Below are 23,421 nucleotides of genomic sequence, written 5' to 3' on the forward strand. Positions count from 1 at the left end.
GATTTCCATAATAATGTATGCACTTCAAGCCTTATCCACTTTATAAGATACCCTCCTCACACCCTCCCAACTGCATTCCCTTATGCTGTCATGACAGCCCACAGCCTTTAGTAAACATGAGACTCAGTGTTGGGTGAATTTCAGAGAGTGCACTAGAAACTACCACCTCTGCCCCTATTTCTCAAATCGGGAAGTATTTGCCTTGAGGGATTATGCTCGGGGTCATGTGAGTCCTTAATAAACATTGGTGGTTATTAGTGCTTGAAAGTTCCCTCTGAGATTGGGACTTCTCAGTTCCCAGAGAGGCTCCAGTGCTCCTTATCTCATGGACAGCATCAGCAAATGTCAGCAAAAAATTTATGACATAAATCTCAAAAATTCATCCCTGACAGTTTAATCTCAACAAAGAAGAAGGATATGAAATGCTGTTGCATTAAAGGAACTGCAGAATGTCTCTGGATGGAAAATTCGTCAGTACAAAGCCACATGCCAAGGGGAACAAAGTAGGGGAGATGCAGGTGTCGAAACATCTTTTGACTGCAAACCTTGGGCTTTTGCCCCAGTTACTCGGGATTGCCAGGTATCCACATGACCTGGCTTGTTCACGATGGCTCCATTTATGACTATTTTCCTGGAGTAGTTAATTGCTCAGACCTCTTGCACTCTCAAAGTTCCTGATTTGGTTGGCAATCTGATGACTAGTGAGATTGTTTTTAATGGCTCAAATAGCACAAAGAAACTTAAAAGTAGTGTGTATCTGGAGAACGGAAGCAACTTGGAGAAGAGGTGGCTCATATATATCCTGAACTCCTAAAGAAACCTGATTGGCCACACTTAGTGGATCTTTCTTGTGACACAGGGCATCACAAGGACTCAGCCCCATCTTGCTAAAGAATGATACCGCCATCTGCATGTCCTGTCAACGCCTGCCTCTGGAACCGACTTCCGTGGTACTTGAGTTTTCATGCCACAGGCTGGCGCCATGGACTCACTAGCCTGTTTTGCAAGTAGCAGTCTAGAACCAGTAATTATCTTTCAGGGTGGGCATTTTCCATGAGACTCTGGTTTCAGTTACTCCCAGTTACTTAACCCATCATATCTGGGCTTCCTTTACAGATCTTTTTAATTTTCCTTTGGCTCTAAGTCCACTCAAATTTTGGTTTTGCGTTTCATTCCTAGCCAGAGAGCATGGGTCATGGTTGGGGACCTATAGGCATTTTGGCAAAACCCAGGAATGACCATCATTGCTTCAATTCTGTTGCTGCTGCCTTAGGTTGTAAATGCAGATGCATTCAGAGTGATTTTTGTAAATTGTTCTAATCATGATTGATCATTTCTTCTGCTAAAAAGGGTGGGTAAGGAATGCATTCCATATTTTGCATAAAATATAGCATTCTTTTTGTAAATTCTCATTATTTAAATGACATTTTTGGTTTGGCAGAACCTTTTAAAATTTTCCCACTAAGGAAAGTTTTTTTCTATAGCAAACAAAGAGTGTTTATTCCAAAATAGAATTGCATCTTGTGCAGTGTGTCCGTGGTGCTGCTTCTGAATTTCCTTCTGATTTTCTTCAAAACAAATTTTTTTTGCAATGTAAATAAACAACATACAAAAGTGTCAAATTAGGTTTCTGGTTTATAACAGTATTAAAAAAAAAAGGAGTTAGTACTGTGTTGTTCAATATGGTAGCCACATACTGCTATTTAAGTTTAATTGAAATTAATTATAATTAATAATCCAGTCCTCAGCTGCTCTCACCACACCACATGTCAAGTGCTCGAGTGTTACTACCCTGGACAGCACATGTACAGAAGATTGTCACTACAGCACAAAGTTGGGCTGGACCATGATGAGCAAAGGCAGACATTGTATAAGTTCTCCTTTTATTCTCTGGTGAAAATGCAGCTGAGTCAGTCAACCTTTAATTTGTCTCCAGTTCGGATTCTGTGCTGGTGAGATGGAGCCCCAGGAAAATCCCTCATCTCACTTTGAGGAAGAGGTGAAACCTAACAGGGTCACAGCTGTCCCAGAACTCAGAACCCAAGACCTAGGATACTTTCAGGTTAAGGTCAAAGTCTACCTTGTTTTCCATTGTAACCCCAGAGCCTGGCACATAGTAGACATTCAATAGATACTTCTGTGATTGAATAAATGAAGGGGCTCAGCGAAGATCATTTAAAGGGGCCCGACTACAAAAATGTGGGCATCTCTTGGGGTTGGATCATTCTCAGGGAATTAGGAAGAGGAGTGAGTAAGAGTCATTGCAAAAGTCTTGTATGTAGAAGAATAGAGCAAAGAGCATTTTCTTAGTGGTTCTTCCTTTTTCTTCTCTTCTTTTTCTTTCATCTTCCCTCAGCATCACTGCCATCATTATCAAGTAGCTAACTCTTTTGGACATTAATTACATGTGAGCCACTAATCTAAATGCTTTTAATAGATTATAAATTTTTAATTCTCCCAATAATCCTATGAAGTAGGTATTCTTGTCATTCTTACATCTGAGGTGAGGAAACCGAGTTACAGAGAGTAAATAACTTGCCTGAAGTCTCACAGCTGGTAAAAGCTGGGACACAGATAGACATCTAGCTTGACTCTGGGGCTTTCACATTTAACCACTAGGGAGGGGCACTGCATTTTCTTAATGTGGCAACCCATTTGGGTTTGAAACTAATTAGAAAAAGAAATAACTGCTGATTGAGGTGAAGTATGGTGGGTAATGACAGCCGAGTGGGGAAGACAAGGCACAGCCACTGTTGTCACTGGTTTCCTCTATTCTTTGTTATACTTGCCAATTCTAATTCCCACAGACTTCCTGCTACCCCAGCCGTATCCTCTCTTCGTATCCTCACTGCATTTCCCCTAGTTTTATTTGGTGAGTGGAGGGATTCATCCTGAGCTGTAGCAATGCTCAGTTGCACTCATCACAGGAATTACAGGGTGGCATTAGCAACTGAAGAACAAGATGCTTGTTATTGAAAATTGCATGACATTCTCTAGTTACTTTGCTTGTTTTCTTTTATTCTTGTGGTAAGAACACAACGTGAGATCTTTCCTTTTAACAGATTTTTAGGAGTTGGGGAGCTTGGGTGGCTCTGTTGGTTGAGCAACCAACTCTTGATTTTGGCTAAGGTCATGATTCCATGGGCATGTGACAGAGCCCTGCATCGGCCTCCAAGCTATGTGTGGAGCCTGCTTGAGATTCTCTCTCTCTCTCTGCCCCTCTCTCCTACTTGTCCACACACACACTCTCTCTCTCAAAATAAATAAACATTTTTAAAAGAAGGGTACAGAATTGCTACCTATAGGCACAATGTTGTACAATAGATCTCTAGAACTTACTCACGTTGCGTAACTGAAGTTTTATACACACTGACATGGATTTCCCCTGCCTCAGCTCTAGCAACCGCCATTCTCGTCTTTGCTTCTATTGAGTTAGACTATTTTGGATACTTCATATAATTAGAATCATACAATATTTGTCCTGCGACTGGCCAATTTCACTTAGCGCAGTGTCCTCAAGGTTTATCCATGCTGACACATATTGCAACATAGGCTTCCTTTTTTAAGGCTGAATAATGTGCCATTGTATTTACTCACTTTCTTTAACCTTCATCTGTCCGTGTTCACTTAGGTTGTTTCCACATCTCGGCTATTGTGAATAGTGCTGCAGTGAACATGGGAGTGCAGAGATCTCTTTCTTACAGTCCATACCATTGCTGAGTCTTCTGATGTGTGCACCTAACTGGGACAGGAAATGCCTTACTCCTGTCTGGGAAAGGGGGCCATTAGAAGGACACACTGCTGGCTCTGGCCCTGGCGGGAACTAACAAAGACTAAAGCAAAAGGTGCAACCTCATTTATTACTGGGTGTACTCTCACCATTCCTAACTAGCTCCTTTGCTCTACCACACCTATAGCAATTGGCTGGTACACTAAGACATTTTTGATCTTTCATCCACTGTCCAGTGGATTATTGTGTATCAGTAAACTAGAATTTGGATGTTCAGCACAAAGCAGAATGGAATATTAAAATTTGATTAAGTGAGGCAGATAGCAGGGTAGTTTAGTAATTTGCTATGGTGCTTGGTCATGGGTGTTGAATCCCAGTACTGCTCTTAGTAAGGTGTGTAATATTAGGACACTATTTAGAGTGTCCTTTGTGTCTTCATCTATAAAATGTAGATGAAAATAATTCCTACCTCATAGGCTATGTGTGCGTGTGTGATGAATTAATAAATAGAATGTCCTTGGAATAGTCCCTGCTACAGGGAAGCCCTTAGTACACACAGGCCATTGTTAATATCACCAAACCTGGGTCTAATAACTGCATCTTAGTCTGTGTTTACCAATGTCATAATGATAATGCTTACATGTATACCATGAGTTTAAAGAAGGATAAGATGAGATAGAGCTTAACAAACGTTTGAACACTGCTGTGTGAGTTAATGTGTTCATGTGTGACACCAGAAATGTTAAGCAGCCATTTTGCTTACATGAATACCATTTTATTTAAAGAGGGATCTAATTCTTTTCATGACTTCTGTTTGTTAATTTCCATAACTGCCCTTGTTGCTCTGTTAGGTATGTCTTTTCATGTTTGCACGTTGTGGGGATAAGACATATATAGATCAGAGAAGTGAGAATGAAGACAGGAGAGTGATTGGTAAGTAATGAAAGGAGAGTATCAGATATATGAAGGAAATAGCTGTGTTTTCTACCTTAAAGTTGAAATATGTGATGAAAGTATGTAGATTAAGCTGTAAACATTTTTGTGTGTTTCCTTTGGTGTCATGCAATTTCATGAAGGATTTTTGGGATTATTTTTTGCTATTTTATTATCTTACCAGAAAAGAAATACTTTTATTGCTGGGCTTGGGATACAGTTATTTATCCTTTTTTGAGCTGTTAAACACTTAGAAATTATTTTTAAATGGAAAATTTGATATACATGATGATTTTTACCATTCAAACCATAGCCATTTATTTTGTTCATTGAGAAATGTCTCAATAAAAATGTTTTGGACATCATATTTCACACCATCAAGATACAAAATCTTAAATAACTTTAAAAGAATCATGAACAAGAAAAATGACAAAATTTCAATATAAATTTTTATATTGATGTTTTGGGATTGTAGGTATTGTTTACTTGGGAAACAAGTAAATTGTTGAAGTTAAAGATGATTAATTAATACTTAGTAACTGTCTTTAGTTTTTCACTGAAGCCAGGTAGTTTTATTTTATTTAACAGAACATTTCCATATTATTTTTACTTTTGAATGCTTGTATAATATTTACTTAAATTAATGTTAAAGAATCTTTAAGGGAAGGGTCAGGTGAAATACTAATACAAATTAATAAAATGTATTATAAGATCAGAAATCTCTAGTCTGTGTTGGAGACTACGTGTATCTGTTTAGTTGCCTACTTGTCCTCGTATGAGATTTTGCCCCCCTCATTGTACTACCTTCTCCTTTTCATTGCAAAAAAAAAAAAAAAAAAAAAAGAGAGAGAGGGAAAGAAAGAAAAAAAGGAAAGCAAGCAAGCAAGCAAGATCTCCCAAGTTCTTATCTTAGTCCCCAAAGAAATGAATAAAAGAGTAGCAGAAGATGGGTGAGATGGAGGGGGAGATAAAATTAGAATAGCTGCAATATGTAAAAACCTTGAAAGTACTTTACTGAGAAAATTATAAACAATATAGGATAGTGCAGAGCCTATAAGAATCCATGATTATTCATAATTTATTCATAACTACATCAAAAATGTATAACCATGCATAATTATTTAATGTATTTTTAAAATTTAAATATTGGATTTAAAATTGACAAGAGCAATATACTTTCCTGTAATTTGAATTGTTCTAGAGCATTATAGGGACGTTTCAAGAAGTCCTGTTCTACTCTACTGTCCTCTTGTATCTAACAGTGGGTTCAAAATACATCAGCAGATACTTTTTGGTTCATGCAGTTTAGCATTTACAGTGAATCTTAGGCCTGAAGTCATGGAGTGGCCTCCAAAATTATCCTGTGTGACTTTGGGTGGGTGGGCATGCAACTTGGTTGGAGCAAGCCAACATTAAGAAAAAACACTCAAGTTCCCAAAGAGTCTTATTATTTGAACGTTGGCCTCTTGTTTTTTCTTTTTCTCTCTGTTCCCCACTCTTGATTTTGGGGTTCCAAACAGCCTTCCTACACTCAGAGTGCTCCATAGACCAGCAACAGGTATCCCCGGGGTGCTCATTAGAGTTTCAGGCAGGCCCCACTCCAGACCTGCTGACTTGGAATCTGCATTGTAACAGGTACTTCAGGTGGTTGACAGCCAAGTTTGAGGAGCCTGCCTATGGGATAGGTCAACACTAGGCTGATATTTTTATCTAAACTCCTAGAAGGATTGGTTGATTCTCCAAACTCACTTAGGTTCCACTGCTCTTTGAAAGATCCCAGGGCCACCCCACATGACTGTTGGAAGCTTCTAGCTCTTCCATGTTTCCAACATGGAAGATCATTCATATTATGTTAACAGCATGAGTCATGGGCCACCATTTGTTGGTTACCTGCTCATTGTGGGCATGGCAGAGAATGTCTCAGCTCTATATTTTCTCACTTAATCTTCTCAACAGCTCAACAAAAGAAGTTTTATAAGCCAATTTACAGAAAAAATCCTGAGACTTGGGGAAGAGGTTATTTGCAAAAGCTTAGATATACCACATTAGAGCTGAAATTTAAACCCAAGTCTGTCTTATTTAAGTCCATGCTCCCCAAACCCTTAACTTTCTTTTAAACAGTGCTCTATTGCTGCCATAGTGCTGTGTTCCATTTGCAGTAAGGAAGGGTGTGAAATAGTCTATTTATCTGGATCAGGGATCAAGCTTATGTAAGAAATGTATGTTGATATTTATGGTGACTGTGATTCCTCTCTTTCCAGATTCTGACTTCTAAATGTCTAGTAAAAGATTCCGTAAGTTTGTAAGATCTTTGCATAGTTTTGTGGACTTTTTTTTTTACACATGTGAGGGAAGAGAATTCATACTCTGTTTAAATCAGATTCTCAAAAAAGCCTCAATGGCCCATAAATTAAGAACTATCACCCTACACAGTTGTATCTCGCTGACCTCACCACTGGAATTCCCACTTTTGTGCAGGCATCACTGACCTCCCTCCGACCACTAGACTTTCTCTGCACCTACTCCCAAATCATTTTTTCTTGATCCCAGAAGGGTATCAGGATCACCTCTAGTTCTTTTATACAGTTACTCAGTAATACAGTTACACAGGCCCCTTCTCAGACCTCTTGAAATATGATCTTTGGGAATGGAGCTCAGAAATCTATGTTTATAAGAAGCCCACAACTGATTCTTACCTAGAGAGCAGTTTGTCAGCACTGTTTTCCCTGACAGCTTTGAATAAAAGGGAATACTTCATGCATGCCCCGGTATGGAATGATCTCCTGGCTGGAGACCTAGAGGAGACCCAGCCGTCCCACTGGGGAATCGTCAGTCACCATCTGGTACGGGCTGTCTAAGGTGTGACACATGCAGTGGGGCCCTGAGGGCTCCATTTTGCCCTTTACTCTCTACAGCATACTCTCTTATGTTGCCCACTGCTTCTGCGACTGTGCTGCAGTCTTTAGTTATAATTGAGAAAATAACAGTCTGAAGATGTTTTGACAATTCAGTTTGACTTTTGAGTTATCTTCTTCTTGAAAGAATTAAAGAGAAAGTTCCAAGGAATTTCTGGGAAAAGACTGTTCAATGAAGTTTTTACACTGCCCGTGTTGTTTCAGGTCGTTAGTATTGCTACCACTCACCTGCTTATTAGCAAACAAGTTTTGCTCCATTCATCTGTGTCTGCTAGAAATGCTTGACATTTTCCACCCCCAAATGTTCTGATGACATCACTTTCACTAATCCTCTCACGTATTCATCCTTGGAATAAGATGGGCTGCTGTTTCATGGGCATATAGAGTGGTGATTGGTGGGTACGGACTTGTGTTTTTCCATTACATTTTTGTAAACCTGGTTTAATTCATGATGATGATCTGCCATTTTTTCTTCTTTCCAGAGAAGTGTCCAAGCTGTCAGGAACATTTATTGAGAGCTGTGATTTGTACAGGGCAAGTTTAGAACCTTGAATGCCAATAATTTGTGAAAGGAAAGCTATTAGGCTCTGTTTCTGTGGAATTCTAGGATCTGAGGTCATCCAGTCCAGCTTCTGCAGCATGGCTTCGAGATAGCACTGTGTCTTCCAGGAGAGTTGATGACTTCACAACAGCCATCCTGGCTTTCAAGAGCTTGGGCTGAAAAAAAGTCTGTTCTTCAGCTGTGCTAAATGCTCTCTCTCTATACTTTCTAGTCACGATTCTAGCTTTGTCCTCTGGAGCTTTGCAGAATCGTCCAAACCCTTTCTCCCACAACAACCTTTGGGAACCTGATATAGCACCTAAACTTCTCTTCCCAAGCTACAACAAGACTCCTCATGGGCATTATTCTCTAAAACGGACCCACCAATCCACATATGTTAGTGAGAGAGCCAGCAAAGACTGAGTCGTCATCGTTTGTCAGAAACTTAGGTCCATTTATGTTTTCTTTCCCTCTCTTCTGATGCCAGTTCATTGAGCTCTTCTGTTCTTGGCCTTTCCACATTTTATTTTATATAATAAAATACCGGTGAAAGACAACAGTCTTCAAGAGTTATGTAAAATAAAAGTACTTTTAAAAGCTGCTTTAAGGTCCAGAATCCATTTTTGGTAAATACTTGCACAAAGGCATTCTGATAACCTTTTGATGTTATAGATATAGCTATTACAGTACTTTAAAAATAATTCTGTCTTTCCTGGTGATTAATATCTGCAGAAAGATTTCATGAAACCGCATCAGTAAAATAATCTCTGCCTTATCTGATTTCTATATAAAAATTTGTTCTGTATTTATGTCACGATGCTCTTAAACAAGTGAAAGATTTTTTTTTTAATCCAAGGCTCTTGTAGGCAGCCTTTCCTTAAATAGTAGCTATAACATGTTTCATGTTACTAATTTTAAATAACCAATTTCTGTGATTTTTTAAACTAGGAATTTCTGTGAGTGGGCACAGGAATCGTATTGCCTTTTTCATTGTAAAGGTAGCCTCGTAGGTCAACACTGTAGGGAGAACAGAAGAAATTTTGAATACCTGTAATGATAAATATTTGAGAAAAATTATTTAGTAAGTTAAAGTAAATTTTTTTCATTGACTTATTATAATTAGCATTACAGCAAAGAGGGATATAATCCAGTCAATCAGTAACTGCTAGAATATTTCACTCAGCCAAAAAAAAATTTTTCCTACTCTCTTATTTTCCTTCTCTCTAGAATGAATGGATAATGGTGCAGTGTTTTAGAAAACAGCTCTATCTCAATAGAAAAAAACTCAAATCTTTTTTAATTCTTACTGCATAAAATGAAACATAATGAAAATATGATAGATGCTAGCCTGAATATATATATATATATATGGGTATATGCATATACATACATATATACAAACAAAAACAAACACACATTTAAATAAATCTATGTGTTTGTTTCTGTTTTTTTGAGAGAGTGAGAGCATGTGCACATGTCTGCATGTGAGCCGGGGAGGCAGAGAATCTTAGGCAGGCTCATCGCCCAACTTGGGGCTCCATCTCATGACCCCGAGATCGCGACCCAGCAGAAATCAAGAGTTGGAAGCTTAACCCACTGAGCCAATCTGGGGTCCCATGGTTATACTTCTTATAATGTGTTTGAAAATCCTTCAGATTTCTTAGACCTCAGATTCCCCTCCTGGAGAACCAGTGAAGAAACTGTAAAATATATATTACAAATAGTTGCTCTCCATATGCAGTGGTGTGTGTAGGTTTCAACTGGTTTATGAGACCTATTTTTAATTTTCAGGAAATTTGAAGAGTTGACTGACCTCACATTGATAACTTCAGGTTGCTCATGATGGGTGTATTTACACCTTGGAAATTGGCAAACAGCTCAGAGCTAGTTGTTAAACATTTACTTGCTCATCATGGAATATGGGTATTTGTAAAAAGTTTCTAGGATACTTATATAAAAACAAATGTTTTAATTAAAAAAATTAGAAGTATATGTTAATATTGGAACTCTGACATTGTTTTTATAGACTTGTAAGGCTAGGAGTATCTTCTGCTCTTTTGTTTATCCGTCTTTCCTCAGTTAGGATCTTACTAGATACATGCTAGATACCATTTGTAAGAGAGCTTTAAAATTATATGTTATGGCTAATGCATAACTAATATTTTCAGAAATAGTTCTGGAATGCATCTCTGCAGAAAAATTCTGCAATTCATTCTCCTTTGGCTGCCCATTAAAAATCAGATGGAGTTAAGATTTTACTTTCAAGATGCCATGTAAATTTAGTCATTTTAAAATAGGACTATGAAGGAAGAAGCAAGGGGAGGTAATATAATCTTCCACACTCCATATTGTCTTCTGAAACTGTTTTTTATTCTTTTGACCTTCTTTGGTTTCTTTTCTTCCCTTCCTTCCCCTCTATATTCTCTCCTCCTCATCTCTTCCATAGAAGAAGAATCTATCTTCATATTCATACCCACCCTCTTTCATTATTTATTTGGCCCTTGGAGATTTGGATTTCTTTTAGGACTATGCTCAGCGTTTTAGGCAGCTAAAATGTGCTAAAACATGAGCCAATTAGTGACGCATTTATTGACAAATTTTCGGAAACTTGCAGGGTTCCTTCTGCAAGAATGATTTACAAGCTATAATATGTTTGAATGTCAAGCAAGTGGAAACAATTAGGAGCACTAATGTCTTAACCCCAGGTTTACCACCGGGAGAGGGAGATCATTGGTGAAAAGGCCCATCTGTTCCAGAGCTGGTTCCAACTTGCTTGCATAGTCGTTTGTAAAGCAAATCAGTTCAGAGATTGTGCTGCCTGTATAGCTATTTATATATCTATTTCTCAAAATCATTCATTTTGTGCACATTTTGCATATTTTTTAGAAATAGGGCTTTATTTTTGGATACTATAGTTATTCAGCAATGTGTTTAGTGTAGTTTACGTACCAGGAACATGTATTTTGAAATTGTCACCAGCTCTAAGAATTGTGAAATCAGTGAGTTAAGTACACCTTTCAAATGAGTTTGTGGGCTCACGTTTTGGCAATAATTTGATGTTGGAGGAAGAATAGATTCATCTCACTATGAGTTTCATTTCTATTTGCAGAATGAAAGATGTAAGAGTTCTGTTGCTAGAATCAAGTTCTTTCTTAAAATACTCTTAACCTACTTATTTTTTTCTAAATAATGATGCTACACTTCTTACATAGAGTTTCACAGTTTACAACCTATCTTCACGTTTATCTCATTTTCCCACTAGATATTTGTCCTCTGCTCTTTTCTTCCCATGTAGAAGTCATTGAATAATTGACTCTAAGATTTGAAAGAGCCTTACAAGTCATCTACTCAAGTCCTCTACCCAGTGGTCAGTCTGTCAGCTATTTCCAAGAGGAGAAAATATTAGAGATGGAAAGGGTGATGTATTGGGTCAAATAAAGTAGTGAAAGTAGAATTTCATTTTTGTGTGAAAGGCAGGCAGTATGATTATTTTTTTTACCTTTACCCCTTTATTTGATTATTATTATTATTATTAATTATTTTGGGTCAGCCTACTGAGCCTGTGAACTTGTGCTTTAGGGGCTCTCTGTTTACCTTAAGGCCATTAATTCCTACCATCCGGAGGCTTTGCCAGTCTGTCACCTTCAACCTTTACGCACGGGCTAAGCCTAAGCTGTGTGACTTTCTGGGGATGTAAAATACTTGTGTTTTATTTTTGAAGCAATTGATATTTCTTTAAATTTTTTTACTCCTTTTTTTTTTTTTTAGTGATTTAGTTATTTCAAATCACATTAATAAACAATTGAAGCAAAGGAAGAATTACAAGTACGGACTTAAAATCATTTGCCTGCTCCACTTTGAAATTTATTTATTTCTGACTTCAATAAAACCTTGGCTCTTATTTTAAAATACTTATCAGTTATTCTTCTCTTGTGATGAGGATACAAATCCAGTTAGGTACATTGCTTGTTCTGGAACACAGATGAAATAGACAGAAACCTATCCAGGCTGGACTTGGCTTGTCAGGTGATTATCTTTTAACAGTGGCCAGATTGAGGACTGTGTGCCATGTGACGTAACTGGAAAACTGATGGTTACGTGAAATTGCGGAAAAATTGATGCAACAGGGGAACCGTGCTTCCTGGGTCAATGCAATTGGCGATTTGGCAAATCACGCAAATATGATTCCTCAGCTGCAGGATCAGGAATTCAGGGTAATCACTGTGTAAAAAGGAAAATGAATTAGATAATGAGTGCGGAAGGTAAGATGAATGTAAAACCAACCATTCCCAAGTGTACTAAGAGTACTTCCTGCCTCCGTGGCTTCCCGTTGCTAGGAGAGAGATGAGCTGATGCCTGGGTTTGTGTGCGTTACCAGCTGGGTCCACAGGACATGACATACCTGCTAAACCTGGGATTCGTTCTCTATGGACACCGTAAACAGACATGCACACGTCATCCATTTCACAACCAGTTGTAAACTCCAGCTGTAGAGCCACAGAAAAGAAAATTAAGTGTTGACGAAAAGCAGTCAGTCCTCCTTTAAATAAATGGAAGTTAAGTGGATTTAGGCTTATTCTAAGTTCAAAGTCTTCAATTTTATCTTTATTTCTAAATGAAGGATTCTGAAGGCAAAGTCTCTCCAGGACTCTTTGTTTAGACTTTGCAACAAAAATAGTCTTAGGGAATTCTTGCCTAGAGGTTCTGTGGTTCTCTTGTGACCATGGAGATTAATCTTCTTCCTGGGAAATCAGCTGTTCACAACACTGCTGCTTTCATTCCCAAAGAATTTCCATTTCTGCCTGGGAATGTCGGATACAGCAGCAAGCATTGAGATCTCCAAATAATGGCCCCCAGGACATGAACTCCCTGACCCTGCCTCAAGTCTCCTTCAGGGATTCATTTTACCCCTCACTGCTCCAGAAAGTTTTCAGGTGGCCACAGCTCATCTGCATCTCAAGGGCACTTTCTGCTGTGGGTCATGCTGCCGGGAGGTTGGAAATGAAAAGCGAGCCCATTCATTTACACATGGATTTATGTAATCAATATTTATTGTGCTCTCATTGTGTTTCAGGCTCTACCTTGGGTAGGAGCGAGGCACCAGTGAACTAAGATAGATACCATCCTAATCCTGATAAACCATGTCGTCTTGGGGTGGAAGATCAAACAATCACACTGATTAATGTATATTTTCACACTGAGGTAGTAAACAGGACAAAAGAGCTGGACTTAGACTAGAGATACTTTGAGTAGGCACTCTTCCATGATTGGAAGAACGTGAGGGCACGATGTGTGTGTGAGAAGTAAAGACCATGCCTCACAGGCCAGAGCCAATGGCTGAAAGGCAGGCAGTGAAGAAGGTGTCTCAGGAGACCAGAGAGGTGCAGCAGGATGAACCACAGGGGAATGAAAGCCCTTGTAGGAAATTTGGGTCTTTATGGTGAAAGCAAATGGGAAGGCAGTTAGTTAGGTAGAGGACACCCAATGGGGGCTGCGTCATGAAAAGATAAATTTGGCAGTGGGAGGGTAAAGGGCTGGAGAAGGGCTTTACAGGAAGTAGGAATATCCCACTTTAGAACCTTGAAGGTGGTTGGTTATGTATCCAACATTTCTTCATTGTTGCCTGACTGCCGAATACTGTCCATGTGCACCTCTTTTTCCTCCTCCTGACCTTACATTCTTAGAGTTCTGGAATGCTCCTCTATTGGCTCCTAGGTCTCCTGTAGTGCCAGACACCAGTTTTGCATATGCGTCCAACAGATGCTATATTTAAATATTTTTTTAATGTTTATTTATTTTTGAAAGAGACAGAGTGTGAGTAGGAGAGGGGCAGAGAGAGAGGGAGACACAGAATTCGATGCAGGCTCCAGGCTCCAAGCTATCAGCACAGAGCCCGACTCAGGACTCGAGCCCACGAACTGTGAGATCATGACCTGAGTCGAAGTCAGCACTTAACCAAGTGAGTCACCCAAGCACCCCCAACAGACACTGTATTTAAAAAGTGTGGCTCTTCATCTCACGAGACACATCAGTAGGCTTAACACAGCTCTTCTGTATTCTGGGGATGGCATTATCTAGCAATCTAATTTGTTCCAGAAGACAGCGGAAGATAAAAATACACTTGCCTTTTCTTTTGCTAAGTCACATGTGCCTTGAATTTCATTTCCATACATTAATGTCTTCTGTAAAATGACCTTTACCGTTCTATCTTCATGTCAAACTCAAGCATTGCTATTATTATTATTATTATTATTACTATCTCTTCATAAATATAAGAGACATTTGGGGGGAGATTTGCTTCTGAGAGAAATTCCCTACAGAGTTGAAGAAACAAAACCACATCAGAAATTTTCTGACTTTGAAAACCAGGCATTTGTGCAGCCATAGGGGGTGGTCATGACTGTGGCAGAGCCTGGAGAGCAAGTCCTTTGCCAAAGCATTTGGATTCACATATAAAATATACTGTGAGGACCAAACACACTGGGGGGCTAAGTGAATGTGAGTTTGCTATGTCTCCTTTAATTGAGTAAATATATACATAATATTTTATATAGTAGATAAATTATAATAAATTATAATTATTATAATTAAATAAATTTATAAATATATAAGTAATTATATATAATTATATATATATAATTTTTTTTTTAACCAGAGAAGTAATACAAAATTTCGATGAGTTCATCTACTCTTAGGGGTTGTGGGCGGAGCTCTTCTGAGTGACTGAAGCCTCCGACAAAGCTGTGTTTGGGTGAGAGGCAGGACCAGACTGCCTCCCACAGTGCAATCTTCTCAAATAACTTTGTCAAAGAGGCTTGTCATCTTCCCCTGGCTCTTTGATCTCTATTTTCTTTTGTAGAGGACTGCTACAGTTTCTTCTGTGCCTCAATCAGATTAATATCCAGTAAGGGGAAGGTGTAAAGCACACGAGTTTGACAGAAAAGGTTATTATGACATTTGAAATCAGAAGCAAAAGCAATGTCTCTTCTCACATACCTGGTGGGCAAGTCCCTGGGGGTAGTTTTATTAGCGACTTTCCCTCAAAGTAAAAAAGTGAGGGGCATATAAATAGCACTGACCCTGCTCCTGCCTGATCCTTAGATTAAGATTAGCTTAAGTGCCGGTTGAAAGGTCACACAAGGACATGGTTCTCTGTAATAGGTAGTCATTTAAATCACACACTCAGGAATCTCATGCAAAGGATGTTCAGATAATATATTTCCAGAAGAAAAATATTTCCAGGTTTTCTTTTACCAGGAGTGAGCAGTCCTAGGAATTTTGTAAGTGGGAAAATCCTTTCTACTGCAGAAATTGGGCCTGGGGGATGGATGAAGCAGAAGGGAACAGAACAACAAAATTAATTAAGATCATTTGCTGCAAGGCTCTGCAATTTTATTGCTCCTTCTAAAATGCAGCGGAGAGCGGCAGAAGCGGGCCACAGTGATGTGTGGTTGAATTCTGAGCCCTTCAGCAAAACATATCCTCTCTGGGTTGCATTTGTACAAGAATGGCAATAAAAGTATCTGTCTTTCCCATTTTAGTGGACTTTTGTAAAGAGAAAATTAGATTATGTACGGAAAAACCTCACGATGATAAGTTAACGTGATATAATCATCATAGTAATATTGAAAATAATTGCAGCAAACACATAGCACTTGTTACTTGCCAGACACTGTTCGAAGCATTTATACTCATTCTTTCACTTAGTTCTTACAATAATCTTACAGGTAGACTCTATTCTTTCCTTTTGTAGGGAAAACAGAGCCATAGAGAGCCAAAGTGACTTGCTCAAGGCTGGACAGTAAGTCTTGGTGCTAGGATTCGAACCCATGCACTCTGGTTCCAGAAGTTCATGCTTTTAATCACTCGGATTAAAAAGAGGGAAAACAACAGCAACTACTACTACTACCACTACTACTACAGCAACACAGTCTTAACTAAATGAGAAGACCAGTTTTTGAATCCTGGCTTCATGGGCTGTTACTGTGATCAGGCTTCTTTTTTTTTTTTTTTTTATTTCTAAGAGAGAGAGAGAGAGACAGCATGAGCAGGGGAGGGTCAGAGAGAGAGGGAGTCACAGACTGAAACAGGCTACAGGCTCTGAGCTGACAGTCAGCACAGAGCCAGACGCGGGGCACGAACCCAAAAACCGCGAGATCATGACCTAAGCGAAAGTCGGAAGCTTAACTGACTAAGCCACCCAGGAGCCCATGTGATCAGGCTTCTTAAGCACTCTGAAGTTCAGTTTGCTTATCATAAAATAATACCTACTTTTATTTTTTTTCAAGTTTTTCAAGTTTATTTAGTTATCTTGAGAGAGAGAGAGAGTACAAGCAAGGGAGGGGCAGATAGAGGGAGAGAGAGAGAATTCCAAGCAGGCTCTGTGCTGTCAGCGCAGAGCCCAATGTGGGGCTCAAACTCATGAACTGTGAGATCGTGACCTGAGCCAAAGTTAGATGCTTAACCGACTGAGCCACCCAGGTGCCCCAAATAATACCTACTTTTAGATGTTTGGTGAGGACTAAGAAAAAAAAGCAAAGTTCAGTTTTCAACCAGTAGGAGGTATGCAGTATATTATTTATTGAGGGTGAAGATGGTCTATTTGTCTGCTTGGGTTGTGCTAACAAAATACCACTGACTGGGTAACTTAAACAACAGGAATCTATTTTCTTATAGTCCTGAAAGCTGGAAGTCCAAGAGTAAGGGATAAGCAGGGTTGATTTCTGAGCCCTCTCTTCCTGGTTTGCAGGTAATCTTCTCGCTGTGTGCTGTGTCTTCAAATGGCCTTTTCTCCATGCACCTGGGGAGAGAGGAGAGAGATCATTGGTGTCTCTTCTTCTTCTTGAAAGGATTAGGGCCCCACCCTTATGATCTCATTTAACCTTACTTATTTCTTTAAAGATCCTGTCTCCAAATATAGTCGCATTGGAGGTTAGGGCTTCAACATATGAATTTGGAGGAGACACAATTCAGTCCTTAACAAGTGGGTAAGCTAAGGAGAGAGAATTAGAAGGAAAGAAGCACTTGGAGTATTTGTGATATTTAAAGTAGATTTCTTAGGTATCATTTCTGGAGAGGGAAGAAACTGTCAGCTTAGATTAGGAGATATACAATATACTCATAACTGTCTGTCATTTGTATTCCATTTGAAGCTATAGAAAGTGTCTTCATACTATCGATTTTTGCTCTTTTAGGTGAGCCTGAATTTAAATACATTGGGAATATGCATGGTAATGAGGCTGTTGGACGGGAACTGCTCATTTTCCTGGCGCAATACCTGTGCAATGAATACCAAAAGGGGAACGAGACAATCGTCAAGCTGATCCACAACACTCGTATCCACATCATGCCTTCCCTCAACCCTGATGGCTTTGAGAAGGCTGCATCTCAGGTGAGTTCTAGCCAGCTCAGAGCAGGGCACGCTGTGTTCCTTCATGTTCGTACCTATGTGCTTATGTGTAAGTAATAGACTCCTATGAAGTTTACATAGAGGGCAGAGGGATATAAGTGACATGCCATTCAACTTGCTGGCAAGAAAAAAATTCAGAAGGAAAGGGATGGTGGGTGAATTTCTTTTCCAGAGATTGCGAATGAGAAATTTTGTTAATAAGTCAATATTTAATTAATGTTTTGTTGTTAAATAAATCAATTGATTCACCCACATTTGTGACTAGATACATTTCTTCTAAAAAAATCTAAAAATAAGACGACTGCCAAGTGTTGAAGAGTAATGCCATGGCTGTCTCTGAGTGAGGTGATGACATAGCGCCCTCTACTGACACCAAGAAAGAAAAATTCTGGCCAGATCAATGTTTAATTCTTGTCTATGTATGATGAGTAAAGTAAAAAAGAACAACACCAAAAACTCTTCCTAAATCTAACATGAAATTAACTTAATACACTGTAATTGTTAGAGAATCTGGAAAGTAATGACAACATTTCAAGAGAAGACATATGGCATATGTTCCCTTTTTGTTTGCACAGGTATGGAGAACATTAGTTATTTTCTACAGTTTGAAGCAGTTTTATTTTATGGGAGTGTACAAAAGTACTTATTAGTATGTTCATCTACAGTTAGGAAGTTGATTTGTACCTTAAAAATAAAAGATCCAGTGATCTGACAGCTTGACGTGGTAAGAAACCCAGACAGTAGCATTGATACAATTTCTAAATTTATAAAAGAAAAATTCTGATAACATAGAGAATTAAATTATTTACTGTTATAAGAACTGTAAGATTATTTATTATAAGTAATAATTATAAATATAATTATATATATTCAGAACTGTAAGACAGAGTAGACAAAAGATTATCATTTTTATCTTCTGTTATAGATTTTTATTCCTTTGAGTCTAAGTTATCTGAGTTTGTATAATCACAAGAATATGGGGATTGGCTCTATATCATAGATTATGTACAATGTAATAGTAAAGCAAGAAATATGCATTAGGGAATATAGCTAAATGTCTTGAAATTCACTAACTTTCCAGATTATACCATTATAGGAATGAAGGGCTTAAAATTTCTCAATTTACAGAGCTCTATGAAGTTTTTCATGAAGACTATAAGAGGGAGGTATATTACTAATTTGTAAATAATTTATGTTAAACTTTTTTTAAACCTCCAATCTTCTTTAGTAATTTATTCTTTTGAATACTTAAAAAATTGATTGCTGTAATTTACAGAGCCAGTGAATATTTTACTTAAGCCCAAATCTAGATTAGGATGCTTTATTTTGAAAGAAAAATGTTTTTAATGTTTTTTATTTTTGGAGGGAAAGAGAGAGACAGAGCATGAGCAGGGGAGGGGCAGAGAGATGGGGAGACACAGAAGCAGAAGCAGACTCCAGTCTCTGAGCTGTCAGGACAGAGCCCAATGAAGGGCTTGAACCCACAAACCTTGAGATCACGACCTGACCCAAAGTTGGATGCTAAACCAACTGAGCCACTCAGGTGCCCCTAGACTAGCATACTTTGAAAGTAATTATCTATTTCTAATATGTACAGATATTTTTTGCAGTTTGATGATACATGTCACTTAAATGTAATTATTGTTAATATTTAAAATATTATTCATTGAAACTATTTTTTGAAATAAGTATAACTAATACTTTCAATCTGATACCTTCATGTGTTTGTCAGTAAGAGAGTGAAAATGCAGCTTTGAGAGGATATTGCGGAAATAGTTAATCTTAATAAATTATTTTAAAAATCATTAATGAAAACCTTAATTAGATAGTAACAATGATACTAAATAACTTATTATTCTTCTCCTTGATTCTTTTAGCCTGGTGAGCTCAAGGACTGGTTTGTGGGTCGAAGCAATGCCCAGGGAATAGATCTGAACCGGAACTTTCCAGACCTGGATAGGATAGTTTATGTTAACGAGAAAGAAGGTGGTCCAAATAATCATCTGCTGAAAAATCTGAAGAAGATTGTGGATCAAAACACGAAGGTAGAGAATATGTATAGTTTCCTTGGGTTCTGTTCTCTAGCCTAAGGAACTATGTTCTGATATCTTCGTCAGAATGGAGGACATAAGAGTAATGTTAAAGCTTGTATGGGATAATTAGCCAATGCCTGGAAAGTCAAGGTTGAAGACCTTGGAATTGGACCGGAGTGGGGGTCAGGGGAATAAGAGGTGGGGGTGGGGGCAGGAGGGAAGAATCCAGTTGAGGGAGGGTCTTAAAATGTCTTCATGGCCCTTTCAGAGGCGCTTTATCAGTACATCACAGCATTTTACACTGTTCATCTTCTTCTTTTTTTCCAGAACTTTCTCCTTCTTTGCTTTGCACAACTGCACTCTCTCCTGCCCCTTCTATTGCCTTTCCAATTACTGCTCAGTCTCTTTCCCTGCTTCCTCTACCTTGGCTAAGTGCTGGCCTTCAGGGTGCAATCTGCTACCCTTATCTCTTTCCCTACAGACCCCTCTCTCCAACTCCTGATCTCCTGTGGGGTTCTCTTTCTCTATTTTACTTGCTCAGTGAGTCCCTTTATCTGGTGACACCCAGGGCCTCAAAAACAAACATTTTCCATAAGAAAACAATGTTTTCTCATTTACCCTCTCATCAAAGCCTTGATTTTCCCGTCACTGTCCCCTCCCACCAACAATCAGTCAGATCCCAGTGATTTGAGGGCTCTAACACTTCTTCAGTCTCATCTCATCTATAGATTCATTCCACTGCTTGGTTCAGGCCCCCATTGTCTCCTACTATGATGAGTACAGGACCCCCTTCTTCTTGCTTTGGGTCTTTTGGTTGCAAGAATTCTAGTTTATATTTGAGTCAGCCACAGCAGGCTGAAAACCTATTATGAATGAATGCAATCCAGCTTGACAAGCTGGGTGAGGTCAGCAGAGGTGAAAGGAGGGCGGTCTTGTGTGATAAGCTGTGAGGGGGTACGACAGAACTGAAAAACTGTTGCGGGAGCCCAATGCTGATATTAGCCTACAGACTTGACTCATTGCTGACATTAACCTGCCTGTGCTGTCTTCGCTAAACCTGAGAAATGAGAAAAGGAATTCCTGTCACCTTGTGTAGCAGAATCTATGAAATACGCTCATGTTGACAGGACATTTGACTGGCAGCCTTTGTGGGATGCCATCATTTTCTGTCAGCACTACCTTCCTCTTCCCCGGTAGAACTTGTGTAATATTTGCATCATCTCTGTATTGGATACTTTCTTGTTTCTAGCGTAAGCAATTCTTATTTAAAAGATGTACGTTCATGGTACTTTGAAAAAAATTAGAGGTTTCATTAAAAATATCTCAGTGCCAAGACTTTTTCTGAGTAAAGGTAAATTAAAGAGAAATCCATAAAAATTAAAAATTTGGTCTCTTTCCTGGAACAGAAGCAAGGTGCGTTTACATTAGACTAAATAAATCTTCAGTCAACCTGCCTGATAATCCTGGGATGACATTGCTCACATCTGGTTCATTTTGTCTTGTTTCCATCTCTGTCATTAAGACTGAGACAGTGTTTAGACTCTGCCTGGTAAGAGAAATAAAGTAGGCGTTTTGTTAATATTATTACACATTTCCCCTTTTCTGACTTCTCCTTTTCAGTTTCTGTATCGCTTATAGTAGTTTCTATGTTTATTTATTTATTTTTATTGAGATACAGCTGACGTATAACATAACACTGATTTCAGATGTGCAGCATACTGATTTGGAGTTTGGATGTATTGTGAAATAACCACAATAAATCTTGTTAACCATCGGTCACCATACCTAGTTACAGTTTTTTCTTGTGCGAGAACGCTTAAGATCTACTCGCTTAGAAACCTCAGATACGGAATACAGTATTTTCAATAGAGTCACCATGTGGTACATTATATCTCCATGACTTATTTTATAGCTGGAAGCTTATACCTTTTGGCCACCTTCACCCGTTTCCCTCCCCATCCCCCCAGCACTGTTTCTGATAACTGCCCATCTGGCCTTCGAATGGTTTTTAATGTCAAAATTTGCAAGAATTAGGGATTAAAAATGCAGATTAAAAAAAAAAAGTTTTTATTTATTTATTTTGAGAGAGAGAGGGAGAGAAAGCGTGTGAGCCAGCACGCAGGGGGAGGGGTAGAGAGAGAGGGCGAGAGATTGAATCCCAAGCAGGCTGTCAGTGAGGAGCCCAACACAGGGCTGGAACCCATGAACCGTGAGATCATGACTTGATCTGAAATCAAGAGTTGACACTTAACCCACTGAGCCACCCAGGTGCCCCCCAAATGCAGACTTTTGTGAATGCTGATCCAGGAAGCCTGGGGTGTGTGTGTGTGTGTGTGTGTGTGTGTGTGTGTGTGCTGTGGGACTGGGTGGTGAAGAGGAGTCGGCGTTTTTACCAAGTTCTCCAACTGCTTCCTGGTTCTTCTGAGCCCCTGAATAAAAGTTCTCTCTTGCTGCTGTCTTTTCTCATCTGTTCTTGAGCCTTTTGGCCTGGTCACCCATCACTGTTATCTGGGTTTAGTACCTGAGACTTGGCCTGGATTGCTTGAAAATGAAGCGGATTAAATCAAACAATTTTATTACATTTATATTTGTCTTTAATGGCCACGGTTGGGAAGAAAGGGAAATCAATATAGCTTTAATATATTTTAAAAGCCAAAGCCATCTAGTTATAGAGCATAACATTTGCATTATATTTACAGTCTTTAAATGGAAATTTTAAAGATAGGTCATAGTTGATTCTAGCTTCTATTGGGGCTTAATCTTAAAGGTGTTCCAGAAGCTTCTCTATGGATTTTTTAAAGACATAATTATGGTGCTCTGAAGATCTCAGCATGTAGACAGCCTAAAGCATTCTATTAATAGCCAAAGACAGACTGAGTTTAATTTGTCAAATTGTGGAATTTACTCACTTACTTTTGAACATCCTGGTAACACGTATATTAGCAATAGTATATATATAAGACTTAACAATAGATCAAACCTAATGGCCGAATATGACTTTGTGTATTCAGGACTATAAAATTTATTTTGATGTGTTTTTAAAAATTTATTTTTGAGAGAGAGAGAGAGACAGTGTGAGCAGGGGAGGGTCAGAGAGAGAGGGAGATACAGAATCCGAAACAGGCTCCAGGCTCTGAGCTGTCAGTACAGATCCTGACGTGGGGCTCGAACCCACGAACCGTGAGATCATGACCTGAGCTGAAGTCGGACGCTTAACCAACTAAGCCACCCAGGCAGCCCAATGTTTATTAATTTTTGAGAGAGAGAGAGACAGACAGACAGAACACTAGTGGGGGAGAGACAGAGAGAGAGGGAGGCACAGAATCCAAAGCAGACTCCAGGCTTTGAGTTGTCACGCTAAGCCCAACACAGGGCTTGAACTCACGAACCTGGAGGATCATGACCTGTCTGAACTGAAGTCAGACACTTAACCGACTAAGCCACCTAGGCACACCCAGAATTATTTTTTATGCATGTATCAATCTGTGACTCTATGGAAGCATACCATCCACACTGTTTTGAACCCTTTTCAGGTGAATAATAAATACAGCAGTATCACCTGCCACAGTATGGCTTTGCCTCCTGAGCTCCCATTCAAACCAATCCTTTGCCCCAGGGGGTGCCCACCTGCTTCCTGCTTGTGTGTTTTCCTCCTTTCTTATTTTACCACTTACCTTTCCTCCTATCCAAAGCCTCCCTTACTTTTCCTTCAAGGCATAGTGGAGTTCCACCTCTTTCCTAAAGTCTTCAGAGATTTCTGTCTCTTCTGAACTCATTGAAATATTTGTCAGTACCAATCACTGGATTTGAATGGTTAGGAGGAATGAAAGGGATAGACATGGAAGAGGATTGAAAAGAAA

General features: G+C 39.0%; 1 protein-coding gene across 1 annotated transcript in view; it reads left to right on the plus strand.

Moving 5' to 3' along the window:
* CPE (carboxypeptidase E) overlaps positions 1 to 23,421 on the plus strand; it is a 116,975-nt gene that overhangs the window by 67,945 nt on the left and 25,609 nt on the right. Inside the window, exons 2-3 of the mRNA XM_039249944.1 lie at positions 17,314 to 17,510; positions 19,406 to 19,573. Coding sequence (XP_039105875.1) covers positions 17,314 to 17,510; positions 19,406 to 19,573 — 365 coding nt within the window. The remainder of the gene's footprint in view (positions 1 to 17,313; positions 17,511 to 19,405; positions 19,574 to 23,421) is intronic.

Source organism: Hyaena hyaena, unplaced genomic scaffold (genome assembly GCF_003009895.1).
Source record: "Hyaena hyaena isolate Hyena2069 unplaced genomic scaffold, ASM300989v1 scaffold_356, whole genome shotgun sequence".
Taxonomy (NCBI): domain Eukaryota; kingdom Metazoa; phylum Chordata; class Mammalia; order Carnivora; family Hyaenidae; genus Hyaena; species Hyaena hyaena.